The 19,544-nt window shown below is 45.9% G+C and overlaps 1 protein-coding gene across 2 annotated transcripts; it reads right to left on the bottom strand.

Moving 5' to 3' along the window:
* Positions 1 to 17,827, bottom strand: PPIH (peptidylprolyl isomerase H). 2 transcript variants are annotated; one of them, XM_037032605.1, is made up of 10 exons: positions 17,716 to 17,827; positions 17,292 to 17,356; positions 16,942 to 16,965; positions 16,628 to 16,672; positions 16,324 to 16,366; positions 13,734 to 13,826; positions 10,367 to 10,454; positions 9,866 to 9,906; positions 9,008 to 9,097; positions 1 to 201 (listed from the first exon to the last, which is right to left on the bottom strand). In XM_037032605.1, the coding sequence occupies exons 1-9, from the start codon at positions 17,779 to 17,781 to the stop codon at positions 9,029 to 9,031; spliced, it is 534 nt and encodes a 177-aa protein (XP_036888500.1). In that variant the 5' UTR covers positions 17,782 to 17,827; the 3' UTR covers positions 1 to 201; positions 9,008 to 9,028. The 2 variants fall into 2 exon arrangements, with proteins under 2 accessions (XP_036888500.1, XP_036888501.1); XM_037032606.1 differs by lacking the exon at positions 1 to 201 and adding an exon at positions 6,371 to 6,396.
* Positions 17,828 to 19,544: the final 1,717 nt, after the last annotated feature.

Consider the following 19,544-nt stretch of genomic DNA (forward strand, 5'->3'; position numbering starts at 1 on the left):
CAAAACAAAAAAAAAACACCTTTATTTACAACTGAAACACAGGGAAAAATCTTGGGTTCTGAATCTGTGATACTTCCAAGGTCTCCTGATCAAACTGGGCAACGGCAGGCCAGGCAGCAGACTTGGGACCAAGGCAGATATTCATACTCAAGAGTGTCGCCCCAAGAATGGGCAGGCCTGCAACAGCAGGGACACAGAGGTCTGTGAAGGAAGAGATAAGCAGCTCAGAGGACTGGAAGTGGACTTTCAATGGGACAACCTTCCCACCTTTACGCTCCTCTTGTCCCCAAAGAGTAAAGACTGGTGTGATTCTTTTTTTTCCTCCTAAAAATATTTTTTTGATTTATTTTTAGAGAGAGGGGTAGGGAAGGAGAAAGAGGAAGAGAAACATCAATGTGCGGTTGTCTCTCATGCTCCCCCTACTGGGGACCTGGCCTGCAACCCAGGCATGTGCCCTGACTGGGAATCAAACCAGCAACCCTTTGATTTGCAGCTCACACTCAATTCACTGAGCTATACCAGCCAGGACATGATTCTTGACATAGGCCAGACCTCAGGTTCTCCTGAGCAAAGGTGAAAAGTATGTTATACAAGAACCAAGAAGAAAACTAATATTCCACCAAGCATATTATCTCATTATTTACCCTTCAAAACTCTATGCAATATACATTATACAATAAAGCAAAGGAGAAAACTAGGGCTCCGAGGGATTTAATGGTTTAACAGTGATGGGACTTTCTAATATACTGGCTCCAAAGAACATATCTTTTTGCAAGAGGAAGGGAGAAAGAACACATTAATGCGAGAAAAGCATCCGTTGGTGCCTCTTGTATGTGCCCAGACCAGGTGTCGCTTGTGCCCGAGCCCCGACCAGGGATCAAACCCTGTAACAGGACAATGCTCCGACTAACTAAGCCACATCAGTCACGGGGCATGTGTCTTTTTTTTTTTTTTGCCAGGCCCTGTGGCACTCCGTGCAGCTGCCGAACAAAGAGCAATCCTTTTACTTGCAGGTTTTGGTCCCAGGGTTTGGAGAAAGGAAATTCTGCACCCTGTTTATGGCCTTGGAGGTAGCTGTATTAAAAGAACACAGTGAGCCCTGGCTGGTGTAGCTCAGTGGATTGAGCGTGGGCCTGTGAACCAGAGGATCACGGTTCGATTCCCAGTCAGGGCACATGCCTGGGTTGCAGGCCAGTTCCCAGCAGGGGACGCACAAGAGGCAACCATACATTGATATTTCTCTCCTTCTCTTCTCCTCTAAAGATAAATAAATAAAATCTTTAAAAAAAAAGAACATGGTGAGTACACTCAGATACTACACCATTCCCCTCCCTCCGAATGTTGCCACACCCCTCTTCCTCCAGAGGACAGGGAGCCCTGGTGTCACAGTGAGGCTTGAAGAGAAGTTGGACTCTGGACCCTAATGCAGAATGTGCAAAAATGTATAAATGTACTTTATAAGTTGCATGCTGCTCCAGGACCCAGCTGTCACAAACCAGGCACTGTGTTTGTCAGCGTGGTCCCTGCCTCAAGGGGCTCTCAGTCTAGAGAAAACCCGACAGACACGTCTGTGTGAAATGTTGTGATGGAGAGATGAACCAAGTACTGGGAGCTCACAGGAGGGGCCACTGACTGCTGAGGCCAGGGGTGGGGAGAGGGAGGAACCGAGAGTGATTCAAAGTGATGTTGGCCACATGCTCCCGGGAGGGGCTGGGGGCACTAGGGTTAGTTAAAATTATACATATATTATGTATTTGTTATGAGATATGTGCTCAATGTAGAAAATTCAAGGATATACAGGACAATATAAATTGAAAAGAAAGTCTCTTTGCAATCTCTACTCTGCAGAGGTAACCATTATTAACAGTTAGCTATGAATCACTACAAAAATTTCTGAGTTACTCAAAATAAATAGTATCATAGCTTATATAATGTACTACATCTTGACATTTTCACTTAATTTACCCTAGAAATCCTGCCAACACATGCAGATCTACCTGTTTCTTTTTTAAGGCCAGCGCATTCCATTGACAGGGGTCCCTCAATGTGTGTAAGGCCTGTTATGACCTAAGGGCTTTGCCTCTGCACGGTCACGCACCACGTGACATTCCAGTCAGCCACGGACTGCATGTACGATGGTGGGCGGTAAGATTATAATGGAGCTGAATAACTCTCATTGCTTAGTGACATCGTAGCCATTGTAACGTCGTGGTACAATCCATTACCCATGTGTTCACGACGCTGCTGGCGTAAACAAACCCACTGCACTGCCAGTCTTATAAAAGCGCAGCACATGCGAGGATGTACACTGATAATAAATGACTATGTTACTGCTTTATGCATTCACTCCACGATGCTCTTTATCATCAGAGTGTACTCTTTCTACTCAGGAAAGTTTGCTGGAAAACAGAATACTGTGCTTCACCAGCAGTGTTTCATGCTTATCACATCTTCTAATTTCATCTTTTTCTCTTGTGCTTGATTTAATCTAGGTTGTTCAGGGTGGGGGACAGTGTCCCACACAATAGGAATGCAAACATTTGCCACCAAATCTAGTGCTCCCAAGACCCGTGTTTGGGTGTGGAACCTCCTTCCTCTGGCCTGGACCGCTGCAGGGGACACCTTAGTGGCCTCCACCTCGTCCTCCACATTGCTGCCAGAATCAACTTTTCAGAAAGTTCACTCACAGTGTTCTCCTGCTCAAAATCCTTCGGGGGCTCCTACTGGCTTGGTTCTTTTTGGAAGACCAGGGCCCCTTTTGGGAATTACAGGAGCGCAATCGACCCTGAGTCCAGGGAGGAAAAAAGTGTACACACTGCCTGCAGCTCACCCCCACCCCCGGGACAGCACAGGGGCTCCTCAGCCTGCGCTGGTTCTCACAGCTGGCCCTGCCCTCTGCCAGCCTCCCCTCTGCCTGCTTTTCAGACCTCCTGCTTCAGCCGTATTGAATTATTTGCCGTCTTCCACATGTTTCCTGCTGTTTCTTGCTGGTGTGCTTAGCTCATGCTGTTCCCTCTGCCTGGAGTGCCTCCCCCAGTTTCAGCCACCTGACAAGCTATTCTCTGGTGGACTAAGCTGAAGCATCGTCTCTTTCAGTCTTCCCAAACCACTTCAGTCAGACATGGGCACTCCTTCTTTCCTTACTTCGTCCTAGAACCTGTAGGCCCATGCTTTACTGTCTGTGACTGCAAGTTTCCCAAGGGACTGTGTGTTCCTTGAAGGCAGGAACTGGGCTTTTCAAATCTGTAGACTTGTCTGCAGTATGGGGCCTATCTTTTAAGAAAATTTTATTTTTCAATTACTGATGACAGACAGTATTATAGTACTTTCAGGCAAACAGCATAGTGATTAGAGACAGTTATATACCTTAGGAAGTGATCGCCTGGCACAGGACCGATTTTAATTAGTTAGGGCTGAGTCACGGAAGGGAGGACCAGCCATGTGCCACCACACGCCCTTCACAGTCATTCTCTGTGGGCGCCCATCACAACTACAGGTAACCCCAGAACGGGGAAGGCCATGTCCTAAACCGCAGCCCCTCTGAACAGAGCCTTCACAACTGTCGCCGTATCCATCACCCACAGGCGTAATTAATTGTAACCTAATCACTATTTGAACTTCAATAATGCCTCATTATAAACTGTAATTGTAAAATTATGTGTTGTGCTAATTATGAATGCTTTCCTCAGATGCAAATGTTAAAATAAACTCTCCAGGGGAGGAATCTAGGAATGAGTAGGTTTAACAAGTGTCCCCAAGTGACTCTTCTCCTTTGGGGAATTTGGGGTTCAATGAACTAAACAAAGTCTCCACTGCTGGCCACACATCCCAGGTGTGGGGATCACAGGGAGGTGAGCAGTGATTCAGACCAGCAGGGCTGCCAGAGCCAACAGCCCCTCCCTTTTCCAAGAGACTCTTGGGCTTTTAAAACAGAGGTTCCACCAGCCCTCGTGTGATTATAAGGAGCAAAGAACCCAGTTCAGACTGAGGCAGGAGATTCCCGAGGGCCAAGGTTCCCTTATGCATTCAAATTTATCGTAAAAGACTTTTATGGGACCCCAAGATAAAATCAACCTTCCTACATCGAACGAAGATTATACAGAAAACTTCATTTCCACTAAAACCAAAGTCAGGGTCTAAGATAAAACACAAGAGTTCTGAAAGGAAAAGGTATGGTGGATCAGGTGGCCCCACCTACCTTCTATCTCCTTAATATTTTCAGGGCCTGGGCACAAGGCCTCAAGTGCATCGTTAGGTGACATCTTGATCTGAGTGCAGGAGATTACTGCATTCAGTGCCACCAAGAGATCAGTAGATTACTGATTAGTGCAGTAGATTACTGATTAATGCAGTAGATTACTGATTCAGTACCACCAAGAGATCTGAGTGCAGTAGATTACTGCATTCAGTGCCACCAAGAGATCTCCTCCTAGGTCTTTTCTGATTGGATGGGGCAGACTCAGAGTTAGAGAAGCTTGTAACCTTACAGCTGGGAAGGGGAGGGATGGGATGGTGCCCTGTTGCCTAAGGAATTATTCTCCTCTTTTCCTTACCTTCTCCCCAGTGACATTACTCAGAAACCCAAGGAGGGGCTTCCATCCCTAGAACTCATTTAGGCCACACCACCATGTAGATTCCCTAACCCTTAAAACAGGGCTGTCAAACTCATTTTCATCGGGGGCCACATCAGCCTCGAGGTTGCCGTCAAAGGGCTGAATGTAATTTTGAGGACTGTATAAATGTAACTACTCCTTAACTAGGGGCAAGGAGCTCAGTGCTGCTGCCTGGTAGAAACAAGGTGGAGAGCCAAACTCAGCCCACAGGCCTGCTGTTTGCCACCTGTGCCGTAAAACCTATGATGGGGACTTTTGGTAAAGTTAAATGAGATCATTCAAGTCAAATTCTTAGCTCAATATTTGAACATAAGAAGTATTCAGTGAGTAATAACTGCTTTCATTATATTGTTCCTCAGTATTAGCTACGAAAGCTACAATTCTGAGCAAGTCAGGATTAGGTGTCTGAATTGGCAACACCATACGTGGCTTCTTAAATTTAAGAACTCAGTTGTCACCTTGGCTGGCAGCTACCCTCACAGCACAGCTATAAAACATTTTCTCCATCGCAGAAAAGAATGTCTGCTGGACAGTTCTGGTCCTGAGGGCCTCAGGAACAACCCCGAAGACAGCCCCCATGGAATCTGTTCTGCTTCCGCTATGGGCTGAGAAGAGGGGCTTTCATGGGGGCAAAGGATATGTGGTCTTTGCTAACAGTTAGTGAGGCAGGGAGGGCTGACCATTGCCACCCTCAGAAATCAAGCCCCCAACAAGGATATCTAGTAACTTTCCGTAAGGGACTCAGACAAATATAGACAAGAGGCCCAAAACATAAAGAATCTATTTTTTTTATCTTCTTTATTTTATCTTCTGTCCTCTGGCAGTAATCAGTGGTTAATCTTTAGATGGAAAAGGACCTATGAGTTCAACTTTAGTTACATCAAAGAGCTAAGGGAGAAAGGGAGGGAATGGCCACAGCTATTCAAGGGAGAATACAGGCTGAGCCGAGGGCCCCCCGTCCGAGCAGAAAGGCAAGCTTAGGTGTCAACTGGGCCTGAAAAGGGACCGTCTGGCTGGACAAGAGAGAGTCCATGTGCAGCTTCCAGCACACACTTGTGCATTCCTGCCTCGGTATTTGCTCACACCAGTTCCCTGCCTAACATGCCTGACATTCTCTCTCTCTACTAACTTGTGTAATAAAATTTTACTGAATGCCTATAAGGGCCAGATGCTGTGAACACAAAGCAAGTCACAGATATAGGTATAAACGGTCATTAAGGTAGTCTGGAATTTGACTGGAACTCCATTTGGGAAAAAAGGCAGAATTGAGAAAAATATATTCTAAGATAATTTGGTAAGTATACAAATAAAACTAAAGAAATATTATCAAGAATACAGAAAACATTACAATCTGAGGTAGTAAGGACTTTCTTAAACAAGATAAACCACAAAAGCCATAAGCAAAAGACTGGTATTTTTACCTTATCAAAATTTAGAACTCCTGTTTAACAGAGGATATAACCAAAGTTCAGATAAGCAATACATTGCCATTTTTTTCTTAAACTATAATCTGGACAAAATAGTCACAACATACAAAGAACTTAAGACTTCTGAAGAAAACAGTCATAACTTACAAGGAACTAAGACTCAGAATGCATACCTATTCATATCATTAAGAAAAAGGAAAAGTAGCCCTGGCTGGTGTGGCTCAGTGGATTGATCACTGGCCTGCGAGCTGAAGGGTTGCGGGCCAGGTCCCCGAATGGGGGCATGCGAGATGCAACCAACTGATGTTTCCATGTTTCTCTTGCACATCTGCACATCGATGTTTCTCCCCCTCTCTTTCCTTCTCTTCCCCTCTTTCTGAAAGTAAAAATAAATAAAAGCTTTAAAAAAGAAAAAGGAAAAACAAACTATATGCTACAAACATCTTCCAGAATGTTACGTTAGTTTTTTTTTAATACTCACCCAAATATATATTTATTGATTTTAGAGAGAAAGGGAGAGAGAGAAAGAAACATCGATGTGAAAGAAACATCGATTGGCTGTTTTCCACACACACCCCAACCAGGCACAAGCCGCAGCCTTTTGGCGTACAGTGATGACGCTCTAATCCACTGAACCATCTGGCCAAGGCAGTTTTTTTGGCTTTTTTGTTTTGAAGATTTCATTTATTTACTTTTAGAGAAAAAGAGAGGGAGAGAAACATGCAAGAGATACATCTATCAGTTGCCTCTCATACGCCCCCAACTGGGGACCTGGCCTGCAACCCAGGCATGTACCCTGACTGGGAATTGAACTAGCGACCCTTCAATTCTCAGGCTGGTGCTCAAGCCACTGGGCCACACCAGCCAAGGCTTGTTTTTCACTTTTCATTTTTTAATGAGGTAGTTCTACAGAGGACAGAGGAGGACTTAATGCCAAAAGGAAACACAATGATGAACAATATACAGGGTCCAGCATAGACAACGCCCCTTTTTAAATTACAAAACCATAAGCATGTAATTCTGTAATATAACAATATCACACCCAAGCATATCACATGACATTTGAGATGACATGTTCAAATTAAAACTATAAATTATTACACTCATAGCGTTACCCTACCAACCATAGTGAAGCAGGCCTCACTTCTGCCGGACCCTGTAGTATAATAACATTTAGGAAAAACAAAACCTCCCCAAATCAGGCAAAGAAAAGGCCCTGGTGGATACACATCAAACTGGTAATGTTACATCTGGGGACAGGAGTGAGACTGCGGCCGCAGTACTGCCAAGGGGGAGTCGGGGGTGGGGGACTTTCACTTTAACTGCTTTGTGTGAAAATCTGTATGAGATTACCATATTTTGCTGTGTATAATGCGCACCCATGTTTTTGGCCCAAACTTTCAGGAAAAAAAATCTTTTGTTTTCATTTTTTAATTCAAATTTTCATTTATCTATATTTAGAAACAAAACCAATGATCATATTCCAGGGTATTATTTTGCATAAGGATATCGTTATCCCTTTCTGGAGTTACACTTTTAATGCATATGCATAAATAGAAGAATTAGAAATATTTACATAGATACAGAATACATACTACTCATATATAATGCATATCCTTATATTTCCCTCAGAAATTTGAGCAAAAAAGTGAACATTATACATGGCAAAATACAGTATACAGTGTTTTTTAATAACCAACCAAAGGAAATACGTACACCTAGACTGGATGCCTTTTCCTAGAGCTCTAACAGTTACTTTGTGGATAACGGGGGTGTCTGACGCGCATACTGGACGTTACCGCGGTTACAGAGGATGATGTTGTTTTCAGGAGCTGCTTGTGAAGTATTTATGGGTAAAGTCACGAAGCCTTTAGCTTTCAAATGGGAAAGAAATGAAGGACGGGAAAGGGAGGAAAGAAGGAAGGCAGGAGAGAGGAGAAGGAATGGGAATGTGAGAGGAAGGAAGAAGAAAAGAAAAAACCAAGTGTCAAAGCAAAATGATAAATACGAATGTTAATCTAGTTACAATGTACATGGGTGTCGAATGTCCTATTCTTCCAACTTTTTTGCAGGCGTGAAAATGAGAGAAAGTCACTACCATTCTAGCTGGAAGTGATCAATTTCTCCCTTGAATTCTTATGACACTTAGCAATGTCACTCACATTACTAGTGATAACCTCTCAGAATGTGTCTTATTCCTTACAAGCTCCTGAAAGGCAGAGACATCCTTTAACTTTTTGCCACCCCCCAGCATGCCTAGCTTGATGCCCAGCACAGAGCAGGCAGTGGCAAGAATGGGTAGAAAGTGGCTGGTGTGGCTCGGTAGACTGAGTGCCAGCCTGTGGGCCAAAAGGTTGCCGGTTTGATTCCCAGTCAGGGCACATGCCTGGGTTGTGGGCCAGGTCCCCATCTGGGAGTGTGCGAGAGGCAACCACTCGATGTTTTTCTCCCTCCATTCCCCACTCTCTAAAAATAAATACATATAAAAAAAAAAAAGAATGGGTAGGGTGTCAGGTTCACCTATGAAGCTGGCAAATACAAGTCAGGAACTGGATTTGCCGTCGGTTGTGATGAGAAGCAGGACAGGCCTGTCTCCTGACTGCTCAGGCTGACCCGGCAGGAGTCACCCAGAGCTGGTGCCATTTCTCTCTACGGAGACTACGGCCTGAGAGAGCTGTCAGAAACTGCCGAAGGCTATCAGGCTGATACTCCATAAACCGCAAAGCAGTAGAAAAGTAAAGTGTCCTCATAACCCTTTCTCTTGTGATCCCTACAAGGACCCTAAGGGAGAAGTACTGTCTCCATTTGACAGATGAGGAAACAGGCTCGGAGAAGGGAAGTGACCTCTGCTAGGTCACCAAGAGAGGAAATGGCTCAATCCCATGTCTTCCAATCTAAGGTGCTTTGCGCTAGGCCACACTGCCTTCTCCGGGGCGACTCCTAGCCAGAAAGAGAAGACGCACTTACCTGATTCAGTCTTGCTCGGGGCTACATCTCCCCACACTGTGAGATCACCACGGGCAGCTTGGGCTTATTGTTGGGCCCCGTGGGAACATTCTAAGACAGAAAGCACAGTCAAAATTCATCCACTCAGCTGCACACGCTCCCCAAACACTACTGATGTCTGCCAGCCCCTGGGCTAAGGACTGAGGGATCAGAGGCTGAAATGACAACAGGCCATGTCCTAGCAGACAGGGAAAACACATAATACAGATCAAAAACAAGATGTACATTTAAAAATATCAAAGCTATGACATGTAACAATGTAATAAGTTATAAGAAAGTGTAAACGGGGCAGAGGAAGCAACTAAATGTTGCTTAAAGAGGTCAGGGAAGGATTCACAGAACAGGGGATTATTTGAGCTGGACTGAGGATAAATGGGACAGAGGAAAAGAAACGAGAAAAGCACTCCAGACAGAGAAAATAGCATGAGCGAAAGCTCAGGGGGCAAGAAGGAACAAGAGGCAGTGATGTGTGAGAAAAGCTAGGAGCCCGATGTGACTGGAACACGGAGGCAGCAGCGGCAGCAGGGGAGGGGAAAGGCAGGCGGGGCCAGGTCACGAGGGATGCAGTGCTGAGTAGGAGTTTACTGAGTAGGTGGAGGGGCCACCCCAGGCCATAGCTCAGTGTGTGGTACAGAGGCTAATTATAGGCCAAAAACACTTGGGAGGCATGTGGTCTCTCCTCCCTTCCCTTGAGGAAGTCAATGGAATGGATGTCTGGGCCTAACAGAAGAAGCCCACTCAGGATCCTCTCGCTCTTGACCCTAGTCAGGTAGTACCAGACCAGAACAACTGAGGAAGAGGAATCAAAACAGGACTTACCTCAATCTTTCTCATCACTAGAAGTCCATCAATAATTTTCCCTGTAAGAAGAGTATGAGATGGATTTCACTATTCTCATTTGCATAGCATTTTCCAGCTTTCAATGCTCATTCTCACACCATTGTCTCATTGGATCCTCACACCAATTCAGGAAATTGAGATTCAACAGAGGTGAAATGATTTACCCAAGGTCACAGATAGCACACTAAGTAGCAGAATTAGGGCTCAAACCTGAGTGATTGCGAAGCCCCACTCCGCCATGCTTCCTCTGAGGTGTTTCTTAAGCACCACCCCCTGGGTTTCCCCCCATACACACCAATCACCCGAGTGCTTACACACTTTATCAGACGGCCCACCTCCCACTGCTGCCACCTCCCCCCTATGACACGGAGTGTGTAAACTAGTCAGGCCCTCTTGGTGTGAGAGTGCAGGGAATGGCTCCTTTGGAAGTCCCGCTTTGGGTGAATGGGGCCAGGAGCATGGGCCAGGAGTAGGACTCACCAAACACTACGTGCTTCCCATCCAGCCAATCACACTTCGAGCAGGTGATGAAGAACTGGCAGCCATTTGTACTGGGACCACTGTTTGCCTGACGGAAACCAAATATACCTGTAGTGAGTTCTCCTGGCCACACTGGCTAAAGAGCGAGACTCCACAAAGAGCCTGCAGACCTGATTCCTCCACACTTTCTTTCAGCAAAACTCACTGAGCATTCATTACGAGCCGGGGCCTGAGCTAGGACCCACAGATACAGAGATAGACTGGACACATGATCTCTGCCCTCAAGGAACTAGATCCCTGAACAGATGCACTTTTCTCCTACAGTGTGAATTTTTATAATGGGGACCCGATTTGCTGTGTTTAGTCCAATACTAGTTGTAACTGAACTACAATGACAGAGCATCTACCAGGCGAGGAAAGGCCTGCTGTCTATGCCATGAGCTGTTTTGTCTGAATGGTTTTGTCCTATTACAATGGTAATTTAAAACAATTTAAGAAGGTGCAAGTTGTGAGTGCTATGACAGAAAAAAGACCATATTTAATCGAAGACATTTGCTTTTTACCGCTATACCCAAATCCTTTGTCATTGAATTTTAAAAGTAGTTTTAAAAATAGAGAATCTGAAACTTTGTAGGCATAACCATATCCCTTCCCTTTTCCTCCCTTAAAATTATTTTTACATCATTATAGTTAATAACGCATCATAAAAGAACAGGCTACAACCACAATGCAGAGTGGTGCTTTGTAAGGAGACAGTTGACCTGCAGACGGAGTGCACTTCCGCCCATCACATGCCGACACCCCTGAACCGCCTTCAGTGTGCTAAATCCTGACTTTCCTAGGTCAGCAAACCCAAGTTTCAGCAGCACTGTCTTACATCGATGTCGGTGTAACCATGAACATATTATGACACTTCCCCTATTTTGGAAAAACATGAGTAGAAAATGGAAAACTGAAAGTACTAGTACTATTAAAAGCACAGGTCTTACAAAACTACTACTGAGGCAAAGCTGGAAATTACTGGATAGATAACTAGCTTTAATCAGATATTAGATTTAAATTGGTTGATTCCGTGTTCAACTGTGAAGGAATAAAACTGCTTATGATATACTATGAACACATTAAGGACATTGTCTAAGGGTAAGCTCTTATTAGGGATTTCATACTATACTTGAGCAGTTCACCATGTAAGATGAGGTTATTTTTGGTTTTCGTACATGTGTGCAGGAACACCTCACGTATGAAAATCAGGCATTTTCTGGGCCAGTCGGAATAGGCCTAGGCTTTGGAACGAGGCGTGGGCCTTCCAGGGGTCCCAGTTCATCCTATCCATCCATCCATCCATCCATCCATCCAATCTAGTTTGCTGCTCTATGTCTAAACATTTATTAGCAAGCAGGCAGGAAAACAGCCACATGACATGTTTTCAGAGCTCAGGGGACACTCTGCCCTTAGCCACTTCTCTGTTTATTCTGCGAGGCAGTATGACTTGCTGGTTTAGAGAATCCGCCCTGGAGCTCTGGAGCCAGGTGACCTAGCGTGAACCCCAGCTCTACCGCTGACTGCGTGCCCTGAGTTTAGTTCCATAACCCCTCTGTGCCTGTTTCCTCACTCGTACCTATCTTAAAGACGTGGAGAAGCTTAACATAAATTAATGCAAATAAGGTGCTTGTTGACTAAGTGCTCAATAAATGTTACCTATTATTCTGATCATCTTCCAGCCATTCATCAATATCTGCTCAACACCTTTCTGTATCAGGTATAGGGCTTAGAGATCAAAGAGACCCAGTCCCTGCCCCTGAGGAACACGTGATTTAGTGAAGACAGGAGCAAAAACAACCCTGCTACCGAACACTGATAGCACAATTCAACCAGTGTCAGCCTGAAGGGAGCAACAACCAAGCTTCCTTGCATTTTTCTGGCTCCTCCACGGAGGCTAACATAGCGGCACGCGCTCCGAGCGTCTTTAATGCTCCTGGAGAAGATCCAAGCTAACCTAAGCCACTTCTCCACCCTTTACCTGCACTTGCCCAGCCTGACTTTCCTAAGAGGGGGCTTCCTGTACTGCTGGTCCCGCTCAGGTATTAGGGCAGCCTCCTAACTGGCTTCTCCGCCCCAGCCTCTCCATTCCCAGGTGCCACTCACACTGCAGCTAGCGTTTTTGTTCTAAAACACAAAGTTTGATCAACTCTGCTCAAAAAGTGTATATGGCTCTCTGTAACCTAAGAAGGAAAGTCCACACACCTCACCCTTATTCTGCCATGTAAAGCCCTTCAGGAGCCAGACGACCTGCCTCTTCAGGGGTCTCTTACTGGCCTGTCCACTCCACCTGCCGTTCCCATCCTATGTTCTTCTCAGCACCCTCTTCACTTTCTGTCCCTTGACCATGGCCACATGCCCTCTGGTACAGAACTCTTTCAAAAACTCAAATGTCCCCTCCTCTGTGACGCAGCCTAGCCCACCCCCCAGCAGCAGCCATTCCCATTCCTAGGGGCCCTCACAGAGTCCTTACATACAGTTAGGTGTCCTTACCTTAATACACCGACTGCATGGACTGCACTGAACTACACTTGCTGGTTTGCACAAGTGATACCCCCATTAGATGTTAAGTGACATAAGGACAGGAGTCAGGTCTCATGCCTTACCATGGAGCCCGAAACGGAGAGGACATCAACAATGACTGCCTAAGTGGTAAGTGGTAGAGTGGGCAAGCGGGGCAGGGGACGTGCACATAACATTGGATCTGGGGGCGTGAGAGCTGGGGCACTGCCAGAAGGAAATGGGTGATGAGCAGAAGGGAGGAGGCTAGTGAGAGAGAGAGAAGCAAGGTGAGAGGGGTAAGGGAAAACGAGGAGTCAGAGGTGGATGCGGGGAAGCAAGGGGGACTGAGCATGCAGGAGAGTGAGCAGGGGTAGGGTGGATGGGCGGTTTTAAGTGAGGTGGGCAGAGGGGCTGTGAGGAGTGAGGATGACTGGAGAGGAGTGACCTGTGTGAGTGGGGTTATAAATGGGGAGGGGAGTGCCAGGACAGGGGTGGGAGTGGAGAGCAATGAGTGGGGAGTGAGTGAAAGGAGGAGACCAGCCAGTAGGCAGTGTGAGTAAATGGGCACTGAGAAGCGAGGCTAAATGCTCAGCCACATGACTTGGCTCAAATAAACAGTAAAAAACACACAGCAGAGGTTTTAGTTCCCCTAACAAAATCAAACCACACTGAAAAAAGAGGTGGGCACAACAGAGGTGAGTCCTGGGCTGAGCAAGAGAAGAAAAGCATTTGCTTTCATCCAAAGACACAGCATTGAGCCTCAAGAGGGGCCCAGAAACCAGCCAGTGATAAATCTAACTCCAAGTCTTGATTGCACCTCACTTACCATGGAAAGCAGGCCTGGAGCTGAGTGTCTAAGTTTAAAGTTTTCATCTGCAAATGGTCCCCGGTATATACTGGCGACTCCAGTACCATCTCCCTGAGCAGAGAGAAGGCAAGTATTAGCAACTCGCAAATGCTGGTCCCTCCAGAGACCAGGAAAAGACAGCGGCTGCACCTGCAGTCGAGCTTCCTTAAAGTTCACGCTTGCTGGTCACTTTGGGAGTCACGCCTCTCTGACCCTATCCTGAAGTCAAAGCAAGCCCCGTCCAAGGCACACGTAGCTTACTACCTGGCCAGGTCTTCTCACAGACTGGGTAAAAGAGGTCAGAGCTGGGCCTCTAGAAAGACAGGTTAAGACACTAAGTAGGGAACGGCACAGTGACCATATGCACAATCCTTGCCATTCCCAGACTCTCCTGCCTGCAGTTACATAAAAAGTACCCACCTAACTGACTGCTACCCCACCCAACCTCCCAAACCATGTGGTGGGTGAGCTGTTGGAAACCTAATGTGTACCACGTGATAGCGGCCTCCTCGCCAATGTTGATTCATCCAGGGGCGGGCTCTAATTTCCTGATAAACATAAGGGACAGATCAGCTACCATATCATACTCTGATTGCACTAGCTATTGCTCTCCAGAAGCCAGAGTAGGAAAAATGACAAAAATTAATTTTCAGAGCAAACATCAGAAAGCAACTTAAATTTTCAACAATAGTGGGTTGATCAAATAAATTCACTGTCTATTCATTATAGAATATTAGGTAACTATTTTTAAAAGTATTTTGGAAGAAGACTTAATAACAAGGGAAAATGCAAACAATTGTTAAGTACAAAAAAATTAAAACATATGTATGATCTGCCCTGGCTGGTGTGGTTCAGTGGACTGAGCACCAGCCTGCAAACCAAAAGGTCACTGGTTCGATTCCCAGTCAGGGCACATGCCTGTGTTGCAGGTCAAGTCCCCAGTTGGGGGTGCGCAAGAGGCAACTGATCTGTATGTCTTGTACATGGATGTTTCTCTTCCTCCCTTTCTCCCTCCCTTCCCCCCTCTCAACAAATAATTAAATAAATACCAAATATTATTAAATCAAACAAATATTCTTGGTCCAACTTTAGGTCTCAAATCCTGCTTCTTCTGCCTCTTGCTCATTCTGTTTTCAATTCTCTAAGAGTGGCTCTGAGCAGTTGCTTCTCTCTGATATTCAGCCTTTTGGCTGACCAACTATTATCTAATCCTGGGACTATCAGCAGGTGATTGGGTAAGCCTGGCAATGACCAGTAAGAAGTTGGTCCTGTTCCTGCTAAATCAGTATGGCAATACGGGAGCCTACGGGAAGAAAGAAAAGAAGAAAGAGAATGGCTTCATAGCCCTTAGCAGCTAACAAAGAAATGCATGGTCACCCCAAGCCTTAACTACTGTCAGTAGTGCCCAGGGGCTGCAAACTTAGACGCCTATGGGGGCAGATGTCATAAACAAAGGAAACAGGTGTTGGGGACTACGGTGAAATAGCAAGGACACGCCTCGTCTAAAAGAAGCAATTATTTGATTTCAACTAATTGTCACCGTATGAGAAACATAGGCCTAGTGCACTCCTATTTTCCATTTAGAGAGGAAACAAACTCCAGAATTTTTTGCCGGTTTTGCAGCATCATAAAGATGAAAGAAAACATATCTGAAACCCTAATTTGGCCTAAAATCTGCACTCTGTAACTTCACCTGGATAGGAAAGGGAGAGCTCTTTAAAACCCTAAGGTCAGGGGAAGGGTAGCAGACTGACTCCTGGGGACACACACAGACTCTAACAGGAAAGCCATGCTTAGTAGCGGAGGGCTACTCCACTGGGCTCTCCCAGTGAAGAGAGAAAACATCCCTCCAGAACTGTCTACCTCTCTTGATGATTCCTTGTACCCTAATCAACTTATAATTAAAAACTCAGCTTTTCAGGCACTGTGATACTGGAAGTGGAAAGGAAAATGGAGCATAAGCAGTTACCTCACTGAAAAGGGACTATTTAGTTAAGACAAATTGCATCTGATTTCTAGCTAAGTTTCACATAACTAATTAATTTGGATCTGTCACGGATCCTCTACAGCAGAGATGGCAAACACAAGGCCCTCGGGCCGAATCCCGCCCTCCGCCTTGTTTTATCCAGCCTGGTACCTTGTTTCAACCCAGCATCAGCGCCGAGCTCCTTGCCCCTAGCTAAGGAGTAGTTACGTTTATACAGTCCTAAAGTTACATCCAGCCCTCTGAAGGCAACCTCGAAGCTGATGAGGACCCCGGTGCAAATGAGTTTGACAGCCCTGCTCCACAGGTATGTTGGAAAACGTCCATTTCAGTCCCTAAAAGGCTGAGACTTGGAAGCTAGTGACTCAGTCAAAGTGCTGTTGTGTGTCACCTGGTGGTACAGTGAGTGGTAGCCAGCAACGTTCAAGGGCATTCCCATCCCCACCTCCTCCCTGCATCAAGCCTGGCTATTGTTCTCAAGCCTTAGGAATGGGTCCCTAGAGTAAAAATAGTAGCAACAGCAATAACAAAAAATAAAGAAAGAAAGAAAGATTCTAAAGCTTTGATAGGAAAGGAACTACTTACATTAACAAAATCTCCACCCTGAATCATGAAATCCTTTATGACCCTGAAACAGAGAATAAGGGATTCTGAGATAAGACTCTGGCTTAGAAAAACATTGATTTAGTCATTGTAGTTTAGATTAACATGGATTTCAAAATACAATGTTTATCACTTGGGCTTTTAAGAAATCTTCAAATCAATCCTTGAGTTCACAAAAAATTCTTTCTCAAGATCTAAGAATTATCCTATGGTTTCACTTTCCTCTAGAGACTAATTCCCCAAGGAAGTAATTCTAAAGGCCCCAAGTGGTTTGCCTTGGCCTTACCTGTGGAAAGTGCTTCCTTTGTATCCTATAGGAACCCCATCTTTCCTACAGCCAAACAGAAAGAAATTTGCTATGATCACAGATAACAATAAGCCTTTCCAGTTTACCACATATTTGAGCCCAAGTGATTCTCCTAAAGGTGGTCAGGACAAGAGAGATGAAAACAGAAGGCAGATGAATACCCTCGGGGTAATGCGTTCTATTACTGACACCAGCAATCATTCAAGGCCTGTGGTGGTCCCCCAGTACTCTCAGTGCAGCCCCAGGACACCCCTCAGGAACAAGCAGATAAGTCAACCACGTCTGAGACTCACCTGAATTCTCCAGTGCAGAACTGCCTGAAAGGGAAAAGAGCGAGGGACTCAATCACCGTGACATCACAGCTGTGAGTGCCCCCAACCTCCAGAGGGGAGAGCACCGACACTGCAAACAGCAAGCCCACCGACCGGCCAGCTAGATGTCCAGGCCCCCAGGCATTCAAATTAACATCATAAATTGACATGGGGGTGTCAAAACGTGACCGTTCAGACAGAGCAGAAGAATCCGATCTCGAGGGCAATGAGTAGACGGACAGGGGTAGGCTGACGATTCCACAGGACGAGTTCTGGTTCGGTTAATACGACAAAACTGGAATATATAATCCAGCAGAGCTGGAGCATCTTACCTAAAGTTCTCGGCTGTCTTAGGCACAACGTCTGCAAAGAGCTCAATCTTCATACGGCCAACTTCCTGCAACCCGCGGGAGACGGTCAGAAGGTCCAGTTCAAGACCGCGAAGGTCTCACGGAGCAGGGGCCGTGAAGGGCTGACCCCTCCCTCCCACATGTACTTGATCTCTCCCACCTCCGCCTCTTTAGCCTATCCTTCCGTTCGTCCAGACCTTCCACTCGCGGGGCGCTAGGATGGGAGATAGGAGGAGCGGGGCTCTCCATTCTACTCCCGCTCACCACGCTCCACAGGTCGGTAGGTTCTGGACCAAATTCACTTTCTAGCTTCCCGAGGCCGCTACCCCTGGGCGAGTGAGTTCTGCATGCCTGGCCCCTTGCAGTTTCCCTTCGGTGCATGGCTGGGTGGCTTCCTGGACCTCACCTGGCCGCCAATGCTGACATCAAAGAACACCACAGGGTTGACAGGGCTTGAATTTGCCACCGCCATGGCTCCGACCCGGAAGCAGAAGTCAAGAGAGCGAAGTTCCGGCGAACCTAACACCAGCTCCGCGGGTTTGGTTTCTCCGCGCAGGCGCAGGAAGAACCTACCGAGACCGAGCCACGCCCCCGGAAGTCCTGCCACACCCCCGCCCCGCCCACAGTACGGAAGGTTCACAGGTTTCCGCGCGCGGAAACTGGAAGATTGTCAGTGAACCACTGCGGTGGCCAGGGCTTGGTCCTCTGGTGGTTGTGAGACGTCTGCAAGCCCTTAGTTCGCTCGACTTTCCCGGGAAACGCGAGTGGGGAGTTGCGGCCGGAGGGAGGACGGGGGCGATGTGGTGAAAGTGGAGGAGATGGGGAAGAGGAGGAATACCTGGGCTTTTTTTTTTCTTTTTTCAGAATGAGGGACATCCCACTCACGTGACCCCACTAAGTACAAATTATTCTCGGTCAGGCTAGGAAGTTTGTACTGGGCAGTCTCCAGGGTACTCATCAGGGTACTAATGAGGGTACTGAGGTACTCCAGGGTACTCTTGCAGCTAATATATCTGAACCATCACACCCTCACCACTAGTCAGACCCAGAAGGCACGAACTCTTGTTCCTCTGAGCTTAGAACAGCCAGGCACGTAAGGTGTGCTCAGTAAACACTCAGCCCTTCCTTGAAATCACTACAGTAAAATTTTTGTTCCAGTTCTGTCACAAGCTTTCCATTTTTGTCACTCCCAATTCATTTCAAGCAGAGTAGCAGGAGGTTGTAAAATTAAACTGCTTATAAATCACTCCTGGCTTCTGTACGTAGAATAAAATTCAATTGCTTACCTACTGAGGCCTACATTGCATTATTTGGCTGCCTCATCTTGGCCTAATCTTGTGTTATTGGGTTAGCCAAAAAGTCTGTTTAGTTTTTTCTGTAAAATAAAAGACATTTCTCATGTTCACCAATAACTTGATTGATTTGGGTATTTTGAGTTTGTTGACTATCTCCCACTATTGGCTTTTAGTGGCTAGAGGCCAGGGGTGCTGCTAAATATCTTCCAATGCAAAAGACTTGGCCCAAACATCAATAGTACCAAGAATCTTCACAAACCACTTTAAAAAAAAAAGTTTGTTTGTTTGTTTATAGAGAGGGGAAGGGAGGGAGAAATATCAATTTGTGGTTCCCTCTCGTGTGCCCCCAACTGGTCTCTGGCCTGAAAGCCAGGTTTGTGCCCTGACTGGGAATCAAACCAATGACCCTTCAGTTCACAGGCTGGCACTCAATCCACTGAGCCCCACCAACCAGGGCCACAAACCTCTTTTGACAGGTTTGCACCTTCTCTATATACTGCATAGGTTTTTTATGTTTCAGTTGCATTTTTACTTTTATTGAATAAAGCATAATAATAAAGCATATAATAAAGCAAATAATAAAGCATAATACACCAAAAATGTTGCATAGTTTCTTTTGTCTTCAATATTAAAATGGCTGTGCAAGAATTCACTAATTTTGATGTTTTAAAAATGCACCCTGATTGACAGCTGTCACAATACAATCTAACAAAATTGTTTCAATGAATGAAGTTAAGGACAACTAAGCACAACTAGAATCATCATACAGAAAAAACCAAGTGAACTTCTTGGTCAACCCAATACTTGTCCTCAGCTACTATACTGTGGGCTTTCTGTTCCTCAGCGTCATGAATGGATACATCAGTTACCGCTTATCTGAGTTTCCACCTTCCTCTCCTTGGTTGACTGCTGTCAACCCACAGTCTGACAGTTGATCTGA

This window comes from Sturnira hondurensis, unplaced genomic scaffold (assembly GCF_014824575.4).
Source record: "Sturnira hondurensis isolate 20B ecotype Veracruz unplaced genomic scaffold, ASM1482457v3 Scaffold0021490, whole genome shotgun sequence".
In the NCBI taxonomy this organism is placed as follows: Eukaryota; Metazoa; Chordata; class Mammalia; order Chiroptera; family Phyllostomidae; genus Sturnira; species Sturnira hondurensis.

What these genes read in the sequence shown, in the direction of transcription:
- PPIH (XM_037032605.1), bottom strand. Translation starts at nt 17,781, where the DNA reads ATGGCGGTGGCAAATTCAAGCCCTGTCAACCCTGTGGTGTTCTTTGAT. An exon ending in TTCTGCACTGGAGAATTCAG is followed by an intron (nt 16,673 to 16,941) that starts GTGAGTCTCAGA and finishes GTTTGGCTGTAG; the next exon opens with GAAAGATGGGGTTCCTATAG. An exon ending in AAAGGAAGCACTTTCCACAG is followed by an intron (nt 16,367 to 16,627) that starts GTAAGGCCAAGG and finishes TCTCTGTTTCAG; the next exon opens with GGTCATAAAGGATTTCATGA.